General features: G+C 41.8%; 1 protein-coding gene across 3 annotated transcripts in view; it reads right to left on the reverse strand.

Moving 5' to 3' along the window:
* Window positions 1-16,869, reverse strand: part of mark1.S (MAP/microtubule affinity-regulating kinase 1 S homeolog) — a 100,707-nt gene that overhangs the window by 32,064 nt on the left and 51,774 nt on the right. For all 3 annotated transcript variants that reach the window (XM_041564248.1, XM_041564249.1, XM_018264367.2), the window contains exons 4-6: window positions 7,427-7,475; window positions 6,957-7,022; window positions 1,695-1,765 (exon numbers count right to left, since the gene is read on the reverse strand). In XM_041564248.1, coding sequence (XP_041420182.1) covers window positions 1,695-1,765; window positions 6,957-7,022; window positions 7,427-7,475 — 186 coding nt within the window. The remainder of the gene's footprint in view (window positions 1-1,694; window positions 1,766-6,956; window positions 7,023-7,426; window positions 7,476-16,869) is intronic.

Here is a 16,869-nt window from a genome sequence, read left to right on the forward strand (position 1 = left end):
ACAAAAATTATTACAACGTGAAAGTTACTGGATATGGACCTTACAAACTCAGACCCCTAAAGGTTTGAACGAGGAATTCAGCCTAATGTGTTTTCTATAACTTTTGCTCCTGGATAACCTGCTTTTTTCTGTACTCCAATTTGCAGTCCGTTCCGTATGTTTAACTATTTTCTTTTTACTTTTTTCAGATATTAGAATGAAAAGTACGAAATTTACTTCCAGGGTGAGGCAAAATCATTTTTCTATTTTTCTATTTATTAGGGAAAGTTATCCTCCTTATTCGTTAGATTCAATTTTTTTTTTTGATACATTTATAACTGTTTTTTGGAAATTTTTGTTCTGCTTATATTTTAATTTTTATTTTTTGTACTCTGTTTTTTGTTTGGGAAATAGGTTTTTTCGTTTGGGAACTAGGATTTTTCACATACGGTGCTGTACATTCTAATTGGGAGTTCCCCAGGATTGGATCATTTTGAATTCCCTTGTGGACATTGGACAACGGGATCCTGGGGGGGGAGTTTCTTTTGGGTATTTAAACCTGTTTCACTTGCATGGCTGTATCACCTGACGAAGGGGGATTTGCCCCCGAAACGTTGTGTTGACTTAATAAACACGTAAGGGTTAAGTCCCCTACTTGAATTGCACCTGTGTGCCGGTACCTGTTTTCTTCGTTCCTGTCGTATTGTGGAAGTGCCGACTTCCTAGGGTCCGAGCACCGGGTCTACCACTTCATAGGGCTCGGGTGTGCACGTGAGTGTGTTTCTCTATCTGTGCTGCCTCAGAGATCACCTGACCAGAAATACTACAACACTAACTGTAACAGAAAGAAGTGAGGAAGCAAAAGGCAGAACTCTGTCTGTTAATTGGCTCATGTGACCTTACATGTGGTTTGTATGTGTGCACAGTGAATCTTACGATCTCAGGGGGCGGCCCTTATTTTTTTAAAATGGCAATTTTCTATTTATGATTACCCAATGGCACATACTACTAAAAAAGTATATTATTATGATAATGGTTCATTTACATGAAGCAGGGTTTTACACATGAGCTGTTTTACTCAGTATCTTTTAGGGCTATTCCACACGGGGAGATAGCCACGCGTTTGCGGTCGCGGCGACAAAGCGCCGCGCCAGTCGCCGCGACCGGCGCAGGCGACAGTTTTGTATGGGCGCCTATGTAAAAACGCCTGTGCTAACCACACGAGGCGATGCGCTTTTCAACAGTCGCCTGAAAAAGCCTGGCGAGGCATTTTCAGGCGACTGTTGAAAAGCGCATCGCCTCGTGTGGTTAGCACAGGCGTTTTTACATAGGCGCCCATACAAAACTGTCGCCTGTGCCGGTCGCGGCGACTGGCGCGGCGCTTTGTCGCCGCGACCGCAAACGCGTGGCTATCTCCCCGTGTGGACTAGCCCTTAATAGAGACCTACATTGTTTGGGGGGTATAGTTTTCCTTTAAGGTGAATAAAGTGAAATAATTTTATTAACTACGCCCTCAGAGGCGCAACATAGCTCGGCCTGACGCTACAAACCATCTCTGGGCGAGTCCGATTTCAGGCTCGGCGTCAGACAGCAACCATCAGAATTAAATAAAAAAAACAAATGTAGCAGCTGAATCCCAGCCTCACTAGAAAGTCTCCCTGCACATATAAAGAAGATGGCAGCACAACATGGATAAAGGTTAGTCTCTCCCGTACCTGCCTAAATTTCGCCCGTGCCTCCTTCTCCTTCATTCTTCCGTGAGCCACTAAGTAATCGAACACCTCTCCTGCAACAGAATGAACAATTTAGCAGATGCAGAGGGCAGCTTTTCAAGTAAACATTTCATCCAGATTCTCACATTTCATGCACTATCATACATATTGGTTTTATTATTAGTATGCACGCTGTCACACGCACTACTTCCCTTTGTAAATAAAACTGCAGTCGAAGGAAGTAGCCGCCTGTCTCTTGCTGTTCTATGCACTGGCGGTTCTGACTTGTGAAGCAATGTAGCAAGAGCCAGCTGATTAACAGACCTGGCCTTTTGTCAATAGCCACTACACCAGCCCTACATCATATCAAACAGAACTCCCCAAGTGCCTGTACTATCTGGGTACAAAGTCCAGCACGGTGTGTTGGCTCAGGGAAGGTGGTACAAAAACACATGGGGCAAGATTTATCAAGGGTCGGATTGAAAACTCGAATTTTTGAGTTTTTTTATGGCCTAAACTGTCAAATTCGACTAGGGAATTGTTAAAATTCGATTGGCGTTTTATAAAACCATTCAAATTCGATTTTCGAGACATCATACTCTGGCCCTTTAAAAACTCACATTCGACTATTCGCCACCTAAAACCTGACGAATTGCTGTTTTAGTCAATGGGAGACTTCCTGGGATCTATTTGAAGTTGTTTGCACCCTTCCTGGCATTTGAGATTGTTTGGAGAAAAAATTCAAATTGAGTTTTTAAAACTCGTATCGAATTCAATTCAAATACGTTTTTGAGTCGATCCTATTCACTCGAGTTTAGAAAATTCGTTTTTTTTTTAATAAATTTTGATCGAATTTCAAGTTCATGGGAATTTTAAAAACTCCCGTGAATTCAAAATTCGACCCTTGATAAATCTGCCCCTAAAATCCTCTAGCATCTTGCATTGGACTCCACAGGGATGTAGAACCGGGTGCAAGATTGTCTTCAGGTTCACTATGCGATGCAAAGGAACTAATGAAGCAAGCCACCGCACAATTTAGGAGTCTCGCTTGCACCTGCCTTTTAAAGGAACAGTTCAGTGTAAATATAAAAACTGGGTAAACAGTGCAAAATAAAAAATGTATCTAATATAGTTAGCCAAAAATGTAACGTATAAAGTATAAAGACTGGAGTGACTGGATGTGTAACATAATAGCCAGAACACTACTTCCTGCTTTTCAGCTCTCTAACTCTGAGCTTTGCAGCTCTCTTGGCTTCCACTGATTGGTTACCAAGCAGTAACCAATCAGTGACTTTAAGTGGGGCCACATGGGACATAATTGTTCAGTGAGTTTAAAATTGATTCTCAGCATTCAGCTCAGATTCAAAAGCAACAGTTATGACCCATGTGCCCCCCCCCTCTAACTAACTATATAAGAAACATTTCATCTATCTATTTACCCAGTTTTTATTTTTACACTGAACAATGCCTGTAACCCCCTGCTCTATATAGTTGAACAGGAAGATCATGGGGGTGTTGTATCACTACTGAGGATCACCTGGGACTGTGGATTGTTGGATGGGAGCACTGGTCTGAAAACTGCTGTACTAAATACTCCACTAGAACAAATATCTCCCCAATGTCCAACATAAAAATAAGTAGGTTTGAATAATTTACAGAAGTAACTGTGCCTGCCAGTTTGGATATTCTTGGCAGTATTGATCAGACAGGCATATTTAATCACTGCGTTGGGAGAACAAAACGCAAAGTGCACAGTGTCTTTTCTGCAGATATCATCAGATTACTGGAGCCTAAACGATGACCTTCGATCCACCAAGAACAGGTTTTGGACATCAGTACAGAAAATATGTCTTTAGCCAGAGAACTGGAGAGGTCGGGTAGTGACACTGGAAGCATGCAAGAGCAGATCCAGCAAGATTTAGTCTATTTGGCTTCGTGGCACACTTAGAAAGATGGGTTAAAGGAAAATTATACCCCCAAAATGAATAATTGAGCAACAGATAATTTGACATAAACTAAGTGGCATATTAAAGAATGTTATCAAACTTGAATATATATTTAAGTAAATATTGCCCTTTTACATCTCTTGCCTTGAACCACCATTTTGTGATGGTCTGTGTGCTGCCTCAGAGATCACCTGACCAGAAATACTACAACTCTAACTGTAACAGGAAGAAGTGTGGAAGCAAAAGACTCTGCCTGTTAATTGGCTCATGTGACCTAACAGGTAAAGTTTGTTTGGTATGTCTGTGTGCATCGTGAATCCTACGATCCCAGGGGGTGGCCCTTATTTTTTAAAATGGCAATTTTCTATTTAGGATTTCCCAATGACACATACTACTAAAAAAAGTATATTATTATGAAAATTGTTTATTTACATGAAGAAGGATTTTACATATAAGCTGTTTTATGCAATATTGTTTGAGGGGTATAGTCTTCCTTTAAGTAAAAGTAACATCCTTTACTGGGACGTAACATCCTTTACTGGGAACTAAAATCCTTTACTGGGACGTAACATCCTTTACTGGGAACTAAAATCCTTTACTGGGACGTAACAACCGTTACTGGGACGTAACAACCGTTACTGGGACCTAACAACCGTTACTGGGACCTAACAACCGTTACTGGGACCTAACAACCGTTACTGGGACCTAACAACCGTTACTGGGACCTAACAACCGTTACTGGGACCTAACAACCGTTACTGGGACCTAACAACCGTTACTGGGACCTAACAACCGTTACTGGGACCTAACAACCGTTACTGGGACCTAACAACCGTTTCTGGGACCTAACAACCGTTTCTGGGACCTAACAACCGTTTCTGGGACCTAACAACCGTTTCTGGGACGTAACGTCCTTAACGGGGACGTAACGTCCTTAACGGGGACGTAACGTCCTTAACGGGGACGTAACGTCCTTAACGGGGACGTAACCTCCTTAACGGGGACGTAACCTCCTTAACGGGGACGTAACCTCCTTAACGGGGACGTAACCTCCTTAACGGGGACGTAACCTCCTTTACTGGGACGTAACCTCCTTTACTGGGACGTAACCTCCTTTACTGGGACGTAACCTCCTTTACTGGGACGTAACATCCTTTACTAGGACGTTACAAACTTTACTGGGATGTCCGTCCCACCCCCATCCCCCCATTAAAATGCCTTCTAAAAAAAGAAAAAAAAGAGAGAAAAAAAAAGGCTACATTGTTTTAACATCGGAACGCTGCTTAGACAGCTATATCTAAATGCCCAAATCTCACCGTAACAAATCTACAGCTTGGCCCGGAGGCGCATCTAGTAAAGAACTTGCCTTCAGTCTAAGCACCCCCTGTCACTGCTCCATGCCCCCCAACAGCTGTAAAGTTTGGAACCACCACCCTGAAACTGTCTATAAAGGGGATATGCTGAGGTTAACTTTGATATTGATGGCAACATAAGAGTCAGTAAGGACCTATTTCTTTTACTGGGAAATAGAAATTTGCAAATACTGCAAAGTGCTTTTTTTCTCTCTTAGCTTTTTTTCTTTGATCAATATAAATATAGTAAAGTAAAGAGTCAGTGGAACAGCCACTATAATAATTAATGGTCTATAATATTGTAATGCTATACACTGCAGGCTGAGCAAAATAGGCTCAAACTGTTTTTTTTTTCCAGCATTTTGCTGGGTTGAGGGACCATCTGGAGGCAGCCATTCTTGCTTTTATGTTACCCCACTGATATGAATGAGAGGGGCACTTAAAATAAATTACACTCAACACATAGGACAATATTGCTATTCAAGGATGTGTTCAGAAAATGTTTTGCTCATATGAAGAAATTGTAGCCAAATATTGGCATTGGCTGCCCTTCAGCCTTTAAAACAAGGAATGGTTTACAGGTGTATGCTAATTGGCTGGAGCTTAAAGTGGACCAGTCACACAGACATAAAAAGCTGTATAATAAAAGTCCTTTTCAAATTAAACATGAAATCCAAATTCTTTTTTTTTATTAAAGCGTTTATAGCTGTTGTAAACTCTATTAAAAATCTCAGCTGTCAATTAAATATCACCTGCCCCTCCTCTATGCCTTAGGCAAGCAATTACTTTCACTTTCCATTCGGCACTTACACCTAGATGTCACTGCTCTCCCCACATTCCCCCGTTTTCTTTACCATTTAATTGTGTAACCAGGGCATGGGGATGGACATTGGGTCCCCCATTCTGGTGCACAAACAAGATTCTGAGATGATACAAGGCTTGTCTTAATAACAGTGTCCACAAAATGGCTCCTGCCTGTTATAATTATGAATTCCCAGACTGAAGGAAACAAGATTCAAATAATTTATACAGTGTAGTTAAAGTTCATTTTGCTTGACTAACGTAATAAAATAGGATTAGGAATCATTTTTTTGGGTGACGGGTCCCCTTTAAAAGTTCCCTACTTTCTCACTAGAGCTTTTGAGTGTGGTCGTTGTTGCTGCTGCTGCTGCTGCTACTACTACTACTACTACTACTAGCTGGCAATCTTTCTCCATCTTTTTGCTCAAAAGTTATATCATGCATATTGTCATTTAATATCCAGAGTGCAAGGTTGCAGCAACTCACAAACCATTTGTGCCTGCAAAGACCCAACATCAGTGTATTGTGGTGCTTTTAGTGCCAAATTCATTATATATAAGGATGCAGAGTTTCCATCCTATGAGTTCCTGGATGTGCTATAATTTGTTTGTCTGGCTATTGACTCCTGGCAAATTCCTGTCTTTCCTTATGCTGCCTGCCCTAAACTGTGCCTACAAATCTGCTTAACCCTTTGAAAACCTCACTGCAGTGTTCTGCCTGTTCCCTGGCACTTGTTTCCTCCTCGGCCCCTGATGCTGAAGGTCTTATGTCCCAGGTTTTAAACGGGGGTCACTGACCCCATCTATAAAAAAGGTTGTTTTTTTTATCGCTCATCTTGCTATTCAGGCCTGTCCTATTCATATTGCAGTCACTAATTGAAATCGGTGCATGGTTGCTAGGATAATATGGACCCTAGCAACCAGATTGCTGAAATAGCAAACTGAATAAAAAAATAATAAACAAAATAATGCAACAACCACAAATAAAAAATAAATTAAAGGCAACTGCACTCTCTACATCATACTAAATTAATGTAAAGGTGAACAACCCCTTTGATTGTAAAGTTTTCATATCTAGAATCCCTGCTGTGCACCTATATTTAGGGGTGCTTATTTTTCCTCTGCAGATTCACTTTTCAATACCAGCATGGGGATAAAGGTACTTACCTCCACTAGCGTACTCCATTATTAAATACAAGGTCTTCTCTGTTTCAATGACTTCAAAAAGTTTTACTGAAAAATATAAAACCATGTTTTTGTTTTTAATAAGTCAAAGATGCTTGAAATATGAATAGAGCTTTGTAACCCCATAAGAGCTCTGTAAATATCGAATGCTGGTGGAATCACTAAAAAAGGGATACTGCTAACAAAATGGGGGGGGGGGGACATGATAGGACTGTTTTGCAATCAACATGGATTTCTTTTCTAAGTTAACAGAATGGATGAGTTTAAAGCATTTTTGAGCTTTCTGGATAAATAACAGGTTCCCATAATTACACCATAAGGGTCGGTAACTTTAGCATCAGACTGGGGGCCAGAGGCCCAACAGGGCCACTGCTACTTGGGTTCCAACCCCCCCCCCCCCCCCAAAAGTAACCTTGACCCAAAGAAACATGACTGTTTGACTGTATGCTCACCTATATTTGGATGATTCAAGATCTTCATTATTCTTACTTCTCGGAACAACTGTCAAAAACAGAAAGAAAAAAAATTTGTTGCATGATAATAAATACTTTGAGTATGGGATCTGCTAAATTGCTTAATAAAGAGGGATATTCTATATAGCCTGAGGGTACAGTAACGCAGTCTTGTGTCCCTGCCACTGCATAGTAAGCTTTATGGGGGGTTCTACTTGGGAATGTTATCTGGCCCCTTAGAACAGGGGTCCTCAAACTTTTTTTTTTTTTTACCAGTGAGCCATTTTCAAATGTAAAAAAAGTTGGGGAGCAACCTAATCCTCATTCTTTAAATAAAACAGTTGTATTATTTTTATTACATGCCTTGGGAGAAATTTAAAGGGGACCCGTCACCAGAAAAAAATATTCAAAATCCTATTTTATCACGTTAGTCAAGCAAAATGAACTTTAATTACACTATATAAATTATTTGTATCTTGTTTCCTATGGTGTGGGAATTCATAATTATAACAAGCAGGCAGGAGCCATTTTGTGGACACTGTTATTAAGGCAAGTCTTGTATCATCTCAGAATCTTGTTTGTGCACCAGAATGGGGGACCTGATGTCCATTCCCATGCCCTGGCTACACAATTAAATGGTAAAGAGAGAGGGGGAATGTGGGGAGAGCAGTGACATCTAGGAAGTGCTGAATGGAAAGTGAAAGTAATTGCCTGCCCTGCCTTTATGCCTAAGGCAGTGATCCCCAACCAGTAGCTCGTGAGCAACATGTTGCTCTCAAACCCCTTGGTTGTTGCTCCCAGTGGCCTCAAAGCAGGAGCTTATTTTTGAATTCCAGGCTTGGAGGCAAGTTTTGGCTGAACAAAAACCAGGTGCACTGCCAAACAGAGGCTCAATATAGGTTGACAATCCACATGGGGGTACTAAATGGGCAATCACATCCATTATTTTGGCACCCAGGAACATTTTTCATGCTTGTGTTGCTCCCCAACTCTTTTTACTTCGGAATGTTGCTCACGGGTTCTAAAGGTTGGGGATCCCTGGCCTAAGGCATACAGGAGGGGCAGGTAATAGTTGATTGACAGATAAGAATTTTAATTACGTTTGCAACAGCTGTGAATGCTGAAATATAAAAAAAAATTGGAATTTATGTTTAATTTTAAAAGGACTTTTATTATACAGCTTTTTATGTATGGGTGACAGGTCCACTTTAAGGACACATTCAAAAATCTTATGTCACTAGGGGTGTTTCAGAACAATAAGCAATATTATTTGTGCAGGAGGACCTATCCTAAAGCAGTTAAGATGTTAAAACTTAACATCTCATTGAGTCTTATTTTGGACCCTACTTTCCTAAACAAGAGTGAGAATGGGTTGATCAGCACCTGATTCCACTAATGTTCCCTCTACAGTCCTGAGCTCAATGAGCGTGTCTCACTGACCTAATGGGGTCAACCAAGATCAGGTGGTTATGACGCTGTTGGGAACTGATTTTTGTGGTCACCGAGTTGAACTTATAGAGAAAAAGCCACATACAAAAAAGTATTCTACATCTGGCCAACTCTTGTTTTACTGGTTAGACCTTAATCAGTGCTCTAATCCAGTAATCACGGCAGCAACATTCGCTTTTCTAGAGAACTCCTACACCTCAACACCTGTGGCTCAACATCTCCATCATAGAAGATATTGTAACACCTCAACTCTACTCAAAACGCCTTCCTAGATAACAGAAGCAGTTATACACCCAAAGCCAATCCATAGATTTAGCATTTACACAACTCTGGATTAAGTCAACAGCTCTCATGGCCAATGACTACCTGACAATACAGTGGGAGATATACAATGGCAACAAAGCTCATCATTCTGACATTTCAGAACCATGTGAGTGCAAAAGTTATCCCACAGATTCCCTGGACACCGCTCACACTCATTGTCACGTGGCAATTAACTTCAACAGCCTATCTGGTTAATAATGAAGTGCTTTCTTCAAGTGGAAGGCTTGGAGAGCCATATGATAAATACAGGCAATTCCTATAGGAAAGCACTTCATCACACAAGGATGGTGTCTTTATTTTCTTTGTGCCGTCAAAATGAATAACTCGCAAATCTGACAGTACATTCTAAAATGCTAGTGATGAAAGACCAACTGATGTGAGCCTATGGAAAAAAGGCATCTTATCTGCCCATGTATGGGGCCCTCCAATCGGCCACCCTGACTGATATCTGAACAAAATTTGACCAGACTTGATTTTTCTGTCTGAACAAGGACAACATCAGCTCACTGATGCAGTCCTCACTCCGAATTTTCATATCCTAGGGCCAAACTATCACATTGCCACAAGAACGCCCAACTTAAAGGAGAACTAAAGCCTGACTATAGAAGTAGCTAGAAATGCAGTACATTATGTTTTGAGGTTCTGTACCAGCCCAAGGCAACCACAGCCCTTTAGCAGTAAAGATCTGTGTCTCCAAAGATGCCCCAGTAGCTCCCCATCATCTTTTCTGCTGATTCACTGCACATGCTCTGTGCTGCTGTCACTTACTGAGCTTAGGGACCCACTCACAATATACAGTACACATAGAATAGAAATGTCACAATATAAGGTTGATTAGTAATTAATACAGATAATTACTACATGGCAGCACAGAAACCAGTGCAATTAGCATCAGAATTTAATAATCAGCCCTGTAGCATCTGCTTATATTACAGGGGAAGCTCATTTTCTGCTGGATAATTAGTGACGAGCCCTAAGCTTAGCTTCTCAACAGCCAATCAGAGCCCACTGAGCATGTGAGTGTCACAGACACTTTCCAAGATGGTGACTTCAAGGTGACAAGTTTGTAGTCCTGGATCATTACTGCTTTTGAGAAGTAGGGACTTTAGGATGGTGCAATAAATTCAGCATATAAAATATGGTATTTTTAGCCATATTTTAGGGTTTAGTTCTCCTTTAGACACCAGCCTATTGCACTGCCAGGGAAAGAAAATTTCTTGCCAGCAATTCCGCTGTAAAGGTTGAACTTGATGGACGTGTGTCTTTTCTCAACCTCGCTTTCTATTTTCTGTTATGTCCAGAACACTTTCTTCTTAGAGATATCATCCTCCAGGGATAGTAAAGTCGGAAAACTGTCCATTATGAGATTACAAATTGATCGTCTGACAATTTCCCCCACGGAACATCAAAGATCAGTTCCACTTATTGCCCTCGTAGTGAGATAAACGGACACAAGAGAGACGATGGGCTTGGCAATGACGAGTCAGTTAAAAGCCGGTCAGGTCAGCTAAACCAAAGTCATCCTGTTTCGAGAAACTGCCCGCGCAACAGTTTATTAATGACTTATTGATTGGTCGGGTAGGATATTTCCAGACATTGCAGCAAAGATTCCCCTAGAAGCGATATGGAAGTGAATTTCTACAGAAAGCAATATTTGATTTATCTTTTTCTGTTCCCTTGAAACAATGTAGCTAGAGAGAGTTCTCCTCCAGGTCTGGTTCCGCTACATTGTTTCAGGATCCAGAACCCCCAGTGCAGGGTTGAGATCCCTGTAAGAAAAGCATTTTTCCTCTCTGGCATGTTATTTTTATAGATGCAAAAATTGCCATTTATAACCGGGCATGTCTGAATCATCGTTGCGTGATGTGCTCATTAATTGCCGATGAATGTTAAAGAATCTCTGATGGAAGGTTACAGCTTGCGGTGACATCTCCTTGTTTGTTATTAGGCACAGCGGCCCTGCTGTCTAATTACCAACTCTTTAACCCTGACAGAATGAGACGTTCAAATGCCGGCCCCCAGGCCCCGGTAATAATAAAGATATACATTCCTTGCTTTCTGCAGCTGCACTTAACCAAATATTAGTAGAGCCAACGAGTTACCAGGTTTTTTTTTTAGCAAAAAGCTTATTTGGGGGGATAGAGAGGTCAGACGACAATGGATTTGACTGCTCAGAATGAATGGAGAGAGAGTGCTCTATGGACTAAAATTAGACGCATGAATCAACAGCCGGGAGAGCGATCGGTTTGGAGTCTCCTTGAGTGCACAGAAGGTGCCGAACATTTACATTGTTCTCATAAAAAACAGCAACACACCTACAGAAAATCCAATTTTAGAAATAGTTGCGCTGTATTGTGTGGCCCTCTCCGGAGCCCACGGATCATGCTATTGGCAGCTGTTCATTTTGGGAATCATACTATACTGGGTCGGGAGGAAATCTGCAGAATGGGAGACTTTATCTGCCACTACAATCTGCTGGAAAACAGCCATGGACAAAAGTGCCCTGTGGACCCATCACCGAGGGCCCTTCATCAGATACTTGTTGGCAGGCCTGGGAGTCAAAATAGGCCCTGCCATTCCAAGTACACAGAGGCCCAAACAGCCCCCTTCCAGCCCACTATATGGTAACTTTCTATGGAACAATACAGCAGCCCCTCTGGCATTTGCCAGAACCCACAGATTGCCAATCCGGGCCTGCTTGTTGGTACATCCGGCAGCAGGGATGAGGGTGGGGTACTGTACTACTTAAGAACTAATCACTAATTGGCAGGTCAGCTAGAGGTCTGATGCCCAGGGCAGGACTGCCGCTAAATACAGCACTGCTCACCACCACCCCTGATATTATAACATAGAAAGCAACCTACCCGATGCACCCAGTGGTGTGACATGGCTTTATGGTGGAAAAAAGTAATTAAATGTCTTAGTGGCATTTGCTAGGTCCTGAACCCACTGGTCAATATCCTGGTCTTCCGGAAGGTCATTTTGGCCCTGATTCAAAGCTATTACATATACTGATGTGATCTTATTGTGCATACAAGGCACACTAGTCCACTCACAGACAGGGGTCCATTTTTTGGAACCCGTACCCGACCAGAACCCGCAGCCAGCAATCCGCAACCCTCCCGCAACCCACAATTGTTACTCCCTTGGACCCACTACCCGACCAGTAGCTCTCGAGCAACATGTTACTCTCCAACCCCTTGGATTTTGCTCTCAGTGGCCTCAAAGCAGGTGCTTATTTTTGAATTCCAGGCTTGGAGGCAAGATTTGGTTGTATAAAAACCACATGTACTGCCAAACAGAGTCTCCTGTAGGCTGCTAGTCCACATATGGGCTACCAATAGCCAATCACAAGAACAAAAAAGGGGCGGTCCGTGATGTAAAAGGGGGAGGAGTCACACACACACAGTGCTGCAAAAGGGGGCAGAGCAACACGCGCGATGGACAGAAACCTAAGGAAAAAGAAGTTAAGTACTGAGCGAATTGGGAGCGGGGCAATGTATTGTAATACCGGCCCCGGCCGTTGCAGGTGTTTTACCGGCTAGGCCGGTAGAATACCGGCCGGATGGCAACCCTACATATAGCAACGGACTGGGCCAGTGGGACACCGGGGAAAAAACTCGGTGGGCCCCACCGGTCCAGATCCTCTCTAAACGGCCGGTGCTCCTGATGCCCCCTGCCCGATCGCATAAAGAATTGCGAGTATGGCAGGTACGCGCTGGCGAAATGGAAGGGGGGGATTTGCGGCTGGGAGGGGTACCATTGGGGGGTGCAGAGGCCTGTTGTGGCGCAGCCCCGGTGGGCCCAGAACCCTCCAGTAGAACCCTGGTACCATATCTGTATTTCTACTGCCACTATCATATAGAAATTGTTAAAATTACCTTGAAAACCTGTCACCACTCGAAACAGCATAAACCCAAAAAATAAAATATCAGTCAGGACATAAGTGACTGCACCACCTACATAGTCAGTGAGCCCTATGGTTGCTGGTGCCAGGGCTGAAAGTTGAGGTCGAGAAATGAGCAGCCTGTCTCAGGAACAACTGGGGAGGGGCAGATAGTTAGGGGGGGCATGGATACAGCAGCAGGTATAGGAGCAAGCAACGAGTGGCAGGGAAAACAAGCAGCAGGGGGGGCTTAAAGACTGAGTTTCAGATGACACGAGGGGTGTGGGGATGTGCAGCCTGGCACTGAATAAAGCTGTGCTGAGAACTTGTTATTAGGAGTCTAAACGTGCTAAAATCTCAGAAAACTAAAAAAAAAAATTATTTAAATAGCACAAAGTGCTCAGAGAAACACTCACATACATCAGATTAAGAAACCCTTTAATGGCAATTAGAGGAAAGGACTCGGCATCGAAACCCAGAAGGTTAAAACAACATAAATTTTCAGTGGTTTTGAATTTATTTGTAAATGTAGTTGCTAGTGAAAGCAGTGTCTGTCTCTTAAAGGATAAGTAAACCTTAAAGGGATACTGTCATGGGAAAAAAAATTTTTTTCCAAAATGAATCAGTTAATAGTGCTGCTCCAGCAGAATTCTGCACTGAAATCCATTTCTCAAAAGAGCAAACAGATTTTTTTATATTCAATTTTGAAATCTGACATGGGGCTAGACGTATTGTCAATTTCCCAGCTGCCCCTGGTCATGTGACTTGTGCTCTGATAAACTTCAATCACTCTTTACTGCTGTACTGCAAGTTGGAGTGATATCACCCCCTCCCTTTTCCCCCCCAGCAGCCAAACAAAAGAACAATGGGAAGGTAACCAGATAACAGCTCACTAACACAAGATAACAGCTGCCTGGTAGATCTAAGAACAACACTCAATAGTAAAAACCCATGTCCCACTGGGACACATTCAGTTGCATTGAGAAGGAAAAACAGCAGCCTGCCAGAAAGCATTTCTCTCCTGAAGTGCAGGCACAAGTCACATGACATGGGGCAGCTGGGAAATGGACAAAATGTCTAGCCCCATGTCAGATTTCAAAATTGAATATAAAAAAATCTGTTTGCTCTTTTGAGAAATGGATTTCAATGCAGAATTCTGCTGGAGCAGCACTATTAACTGATTCATTTTGAAAAAAATTTTTTTTCCCATGACAGTATCCCTTTAAGTGAAAGTAAAATTGACAAGGGTCCTATTCTAAGCACTTCTGCAGTGTACAGTCATTATTATTATTTTTTTTTTACTTCCAAGATATTAAAGGATACACAATGTGCTGTTAATATTAATGAATTCTGTTACAACAGCGCCACCTGCTGGTCATTTTCCCACCAGTCTGACCACCAAGTAGTCAAGGATGTAGCCATGAGAAAGAAAGAGGCTGCTCTGATGTTCTTCTGCTTAGGAAAGGTTTCTATTTTTTTTTTCCTAAGCAGAAGAACATCAGAGCAGCCTCTTTCTCCTGACAATTTCCTTGACTACTTGATGGTCAGACTGGTCAGAAAATGACCAGCAGGTGGCGCAAAAATTCATTCAAGTTAACAGTACATGTATCCCTTAATATCTTGGAATTAAAAAAAATAAAATAATGAATGTACATTGCAAAAGTGCTTAGAATAGCCCCCTCGTCAATTTTACATTTATTTTTAAGGTTTACTTACCCTTTAAAGTGATACCGACACGAATAACTGCTCTTCAAAATATTAACGCACATTAGAAGTTGAACTTGGCTGCTTTAGTTAGTTGGAAGTTCCTAAACCTGACTGTCCCTTCACAGCCTGTTAAGAGTTAAGGACTCCTGCTGCACAAATATGGCTGTCCCCTCATAGGGGACACAAGAATCAGATGAGTAATGTAAAGGTATTGGGCAAATACTTTAAGCACAAATTCACAAAACAAAATGGAAAGACAATGCTGTGATATTTGTAAAAAAAATGGGTTTCATTTCTGGTGTCTGTATCGCTTTAATTTAGGCTGCAAATAGACATTCAATAGATATTTTGTAGACTCCTCCGGCACCTGGAAAAAGAGGTGTGACACTTGCAATCTAATTGACGGGCAGGTAAAAGTGAATGTGTTGTACAAGGCTGGGGCAGTCACACAGTTACCATGGCAACCTCAGCTCAAGATTACAAGAGAGATCATACTGAACACTGAAATGTATTTATGTAAGAGGCGAAAATGCTCAGAAATCACCACGGTGTGTGTGCTAGTAAATATACTCCGGAGCTGCAGCAACCCTGACTGTACGTGACCTATGGAAGGCCATTTTGGGCTAGTTGGACAGTAACCCCTTGTTAAAACCAAGTCAGCCAATTCCAGGTAAATATAGAAGGGGCAGATTTATTAAAGGGATACTGTCATGGGAAACATGCTTTTTTCAAAATGAATCAGTTAATAGTGCTGCTCCAGCAGAATTCTGCACTGAAATCCTTTTCTCAAAAGAGCAAACAGATTTTTTTACATTTAATTTTGAAATCTGACATGGGGCTAGACATATTGTCAGTTTCCCATCTGCCCCCAATCATGTGACTTGTGCTCTGATAAACCTCAGTCACTCTTTACTGCAAGTTTGGAGTGATATCACCCCTCCCTTTCCCCCCAGCAGCCTAACAACAGAACAATGGGAAGGTAACCAGATAACAGCTCCCTATCACAAGATAACAGCTGCCTGGTAGATCTAAGAACAACACTCAATAGTAAAATTCAGGTGCCACTGAGACACATTCAGTTACATTGAGTAGGAGAAACAACAGCCTGCCAGAAAGCAGTTCCATCCTAAAGTGCTGGCTCTTACTGAAAGCAACATGACCAGGCAAAATGACCTGAGACGGTTGCCTACACAACCAATATTAAAACTAAAAAATAAAATACACTTACTGGTTCAGGAATAAAATTTTATAGAGTGAAATATTTGCAGTGTAATTTAGAAATAAAAACTACATAATAAAAATCAGGACAGAATCCCATTAAGAATAATATATTTATATTAAGGCTGAAAGTAGTTGTAACACAAGGTTATTTTTCATCCTCAACTTCAAGTCTAGTTTCGAATGGTAAATTCGAATTTTTGTGTCAAAATTCACAAATTCGAATTTAAACGCAGCAACTCGAATGTAAATTTGAATGTGAAAATTATCACAACGTGACCATGGAAACCGTTCTAATTTGAATATTCGCCACCTAAAACCTGAGGTCAGTTGTTGACCCATTTGAAGATGTTAATAGCCTTCCGGATATTAAAGTTTTTTTCGTAGAAAAACTCGGAATTGAGTTTCATTCGAATTTGATTTGAGTTTTCGGGTCAGTAACATTAGTTTGAATTTTAGACGTTCAAGTTAAGATAACATTCGATTTTTTATTACTTTCGAACTCAGCCCAAATCCACCCGACCCATGGGTTTCGGACCAGTTCACACATCACTGGATGTAAAGGTGGCCATACCCCCGCAGATTTTAACTGCTGGTAAAGCCCCAACCAGACAGAGTCGGTAAAAAAAATTTGGCCAAAAATCAGACAGATATCAATCAGGCAGGTTTGAAAATCCTTCAAGCAAAGAGAGCCAATACCTTATTTTGCAGTAAATGGGTGCCGGAAGATGGCGCCCGTGAGCTCTGCTGCGCTGACTCTGCATGTACAGTCAGTGTTTCAAGAGGGGACACAATTCAGGGGTAACACCGTGCAGGGGGGAGGCAGGGAGGGGGGGCAGTGGGACTTTTGCCTAAAGGG

The sequence above is a fragment of the Xenopus laevis genome, chromosome 5S, assembly GCF_017654675.1.
Source record: "Xenopus laevis strain J_2021 chromosome 5S, Xenopus_laevis_v10.1, whole genome shotgun sequence".
Lineage (NCBI taxonomy): Eukaryota > Metazoa > Chordata > Amphibia > Anura > Pipidae > Xenopus > Xenopus laevis.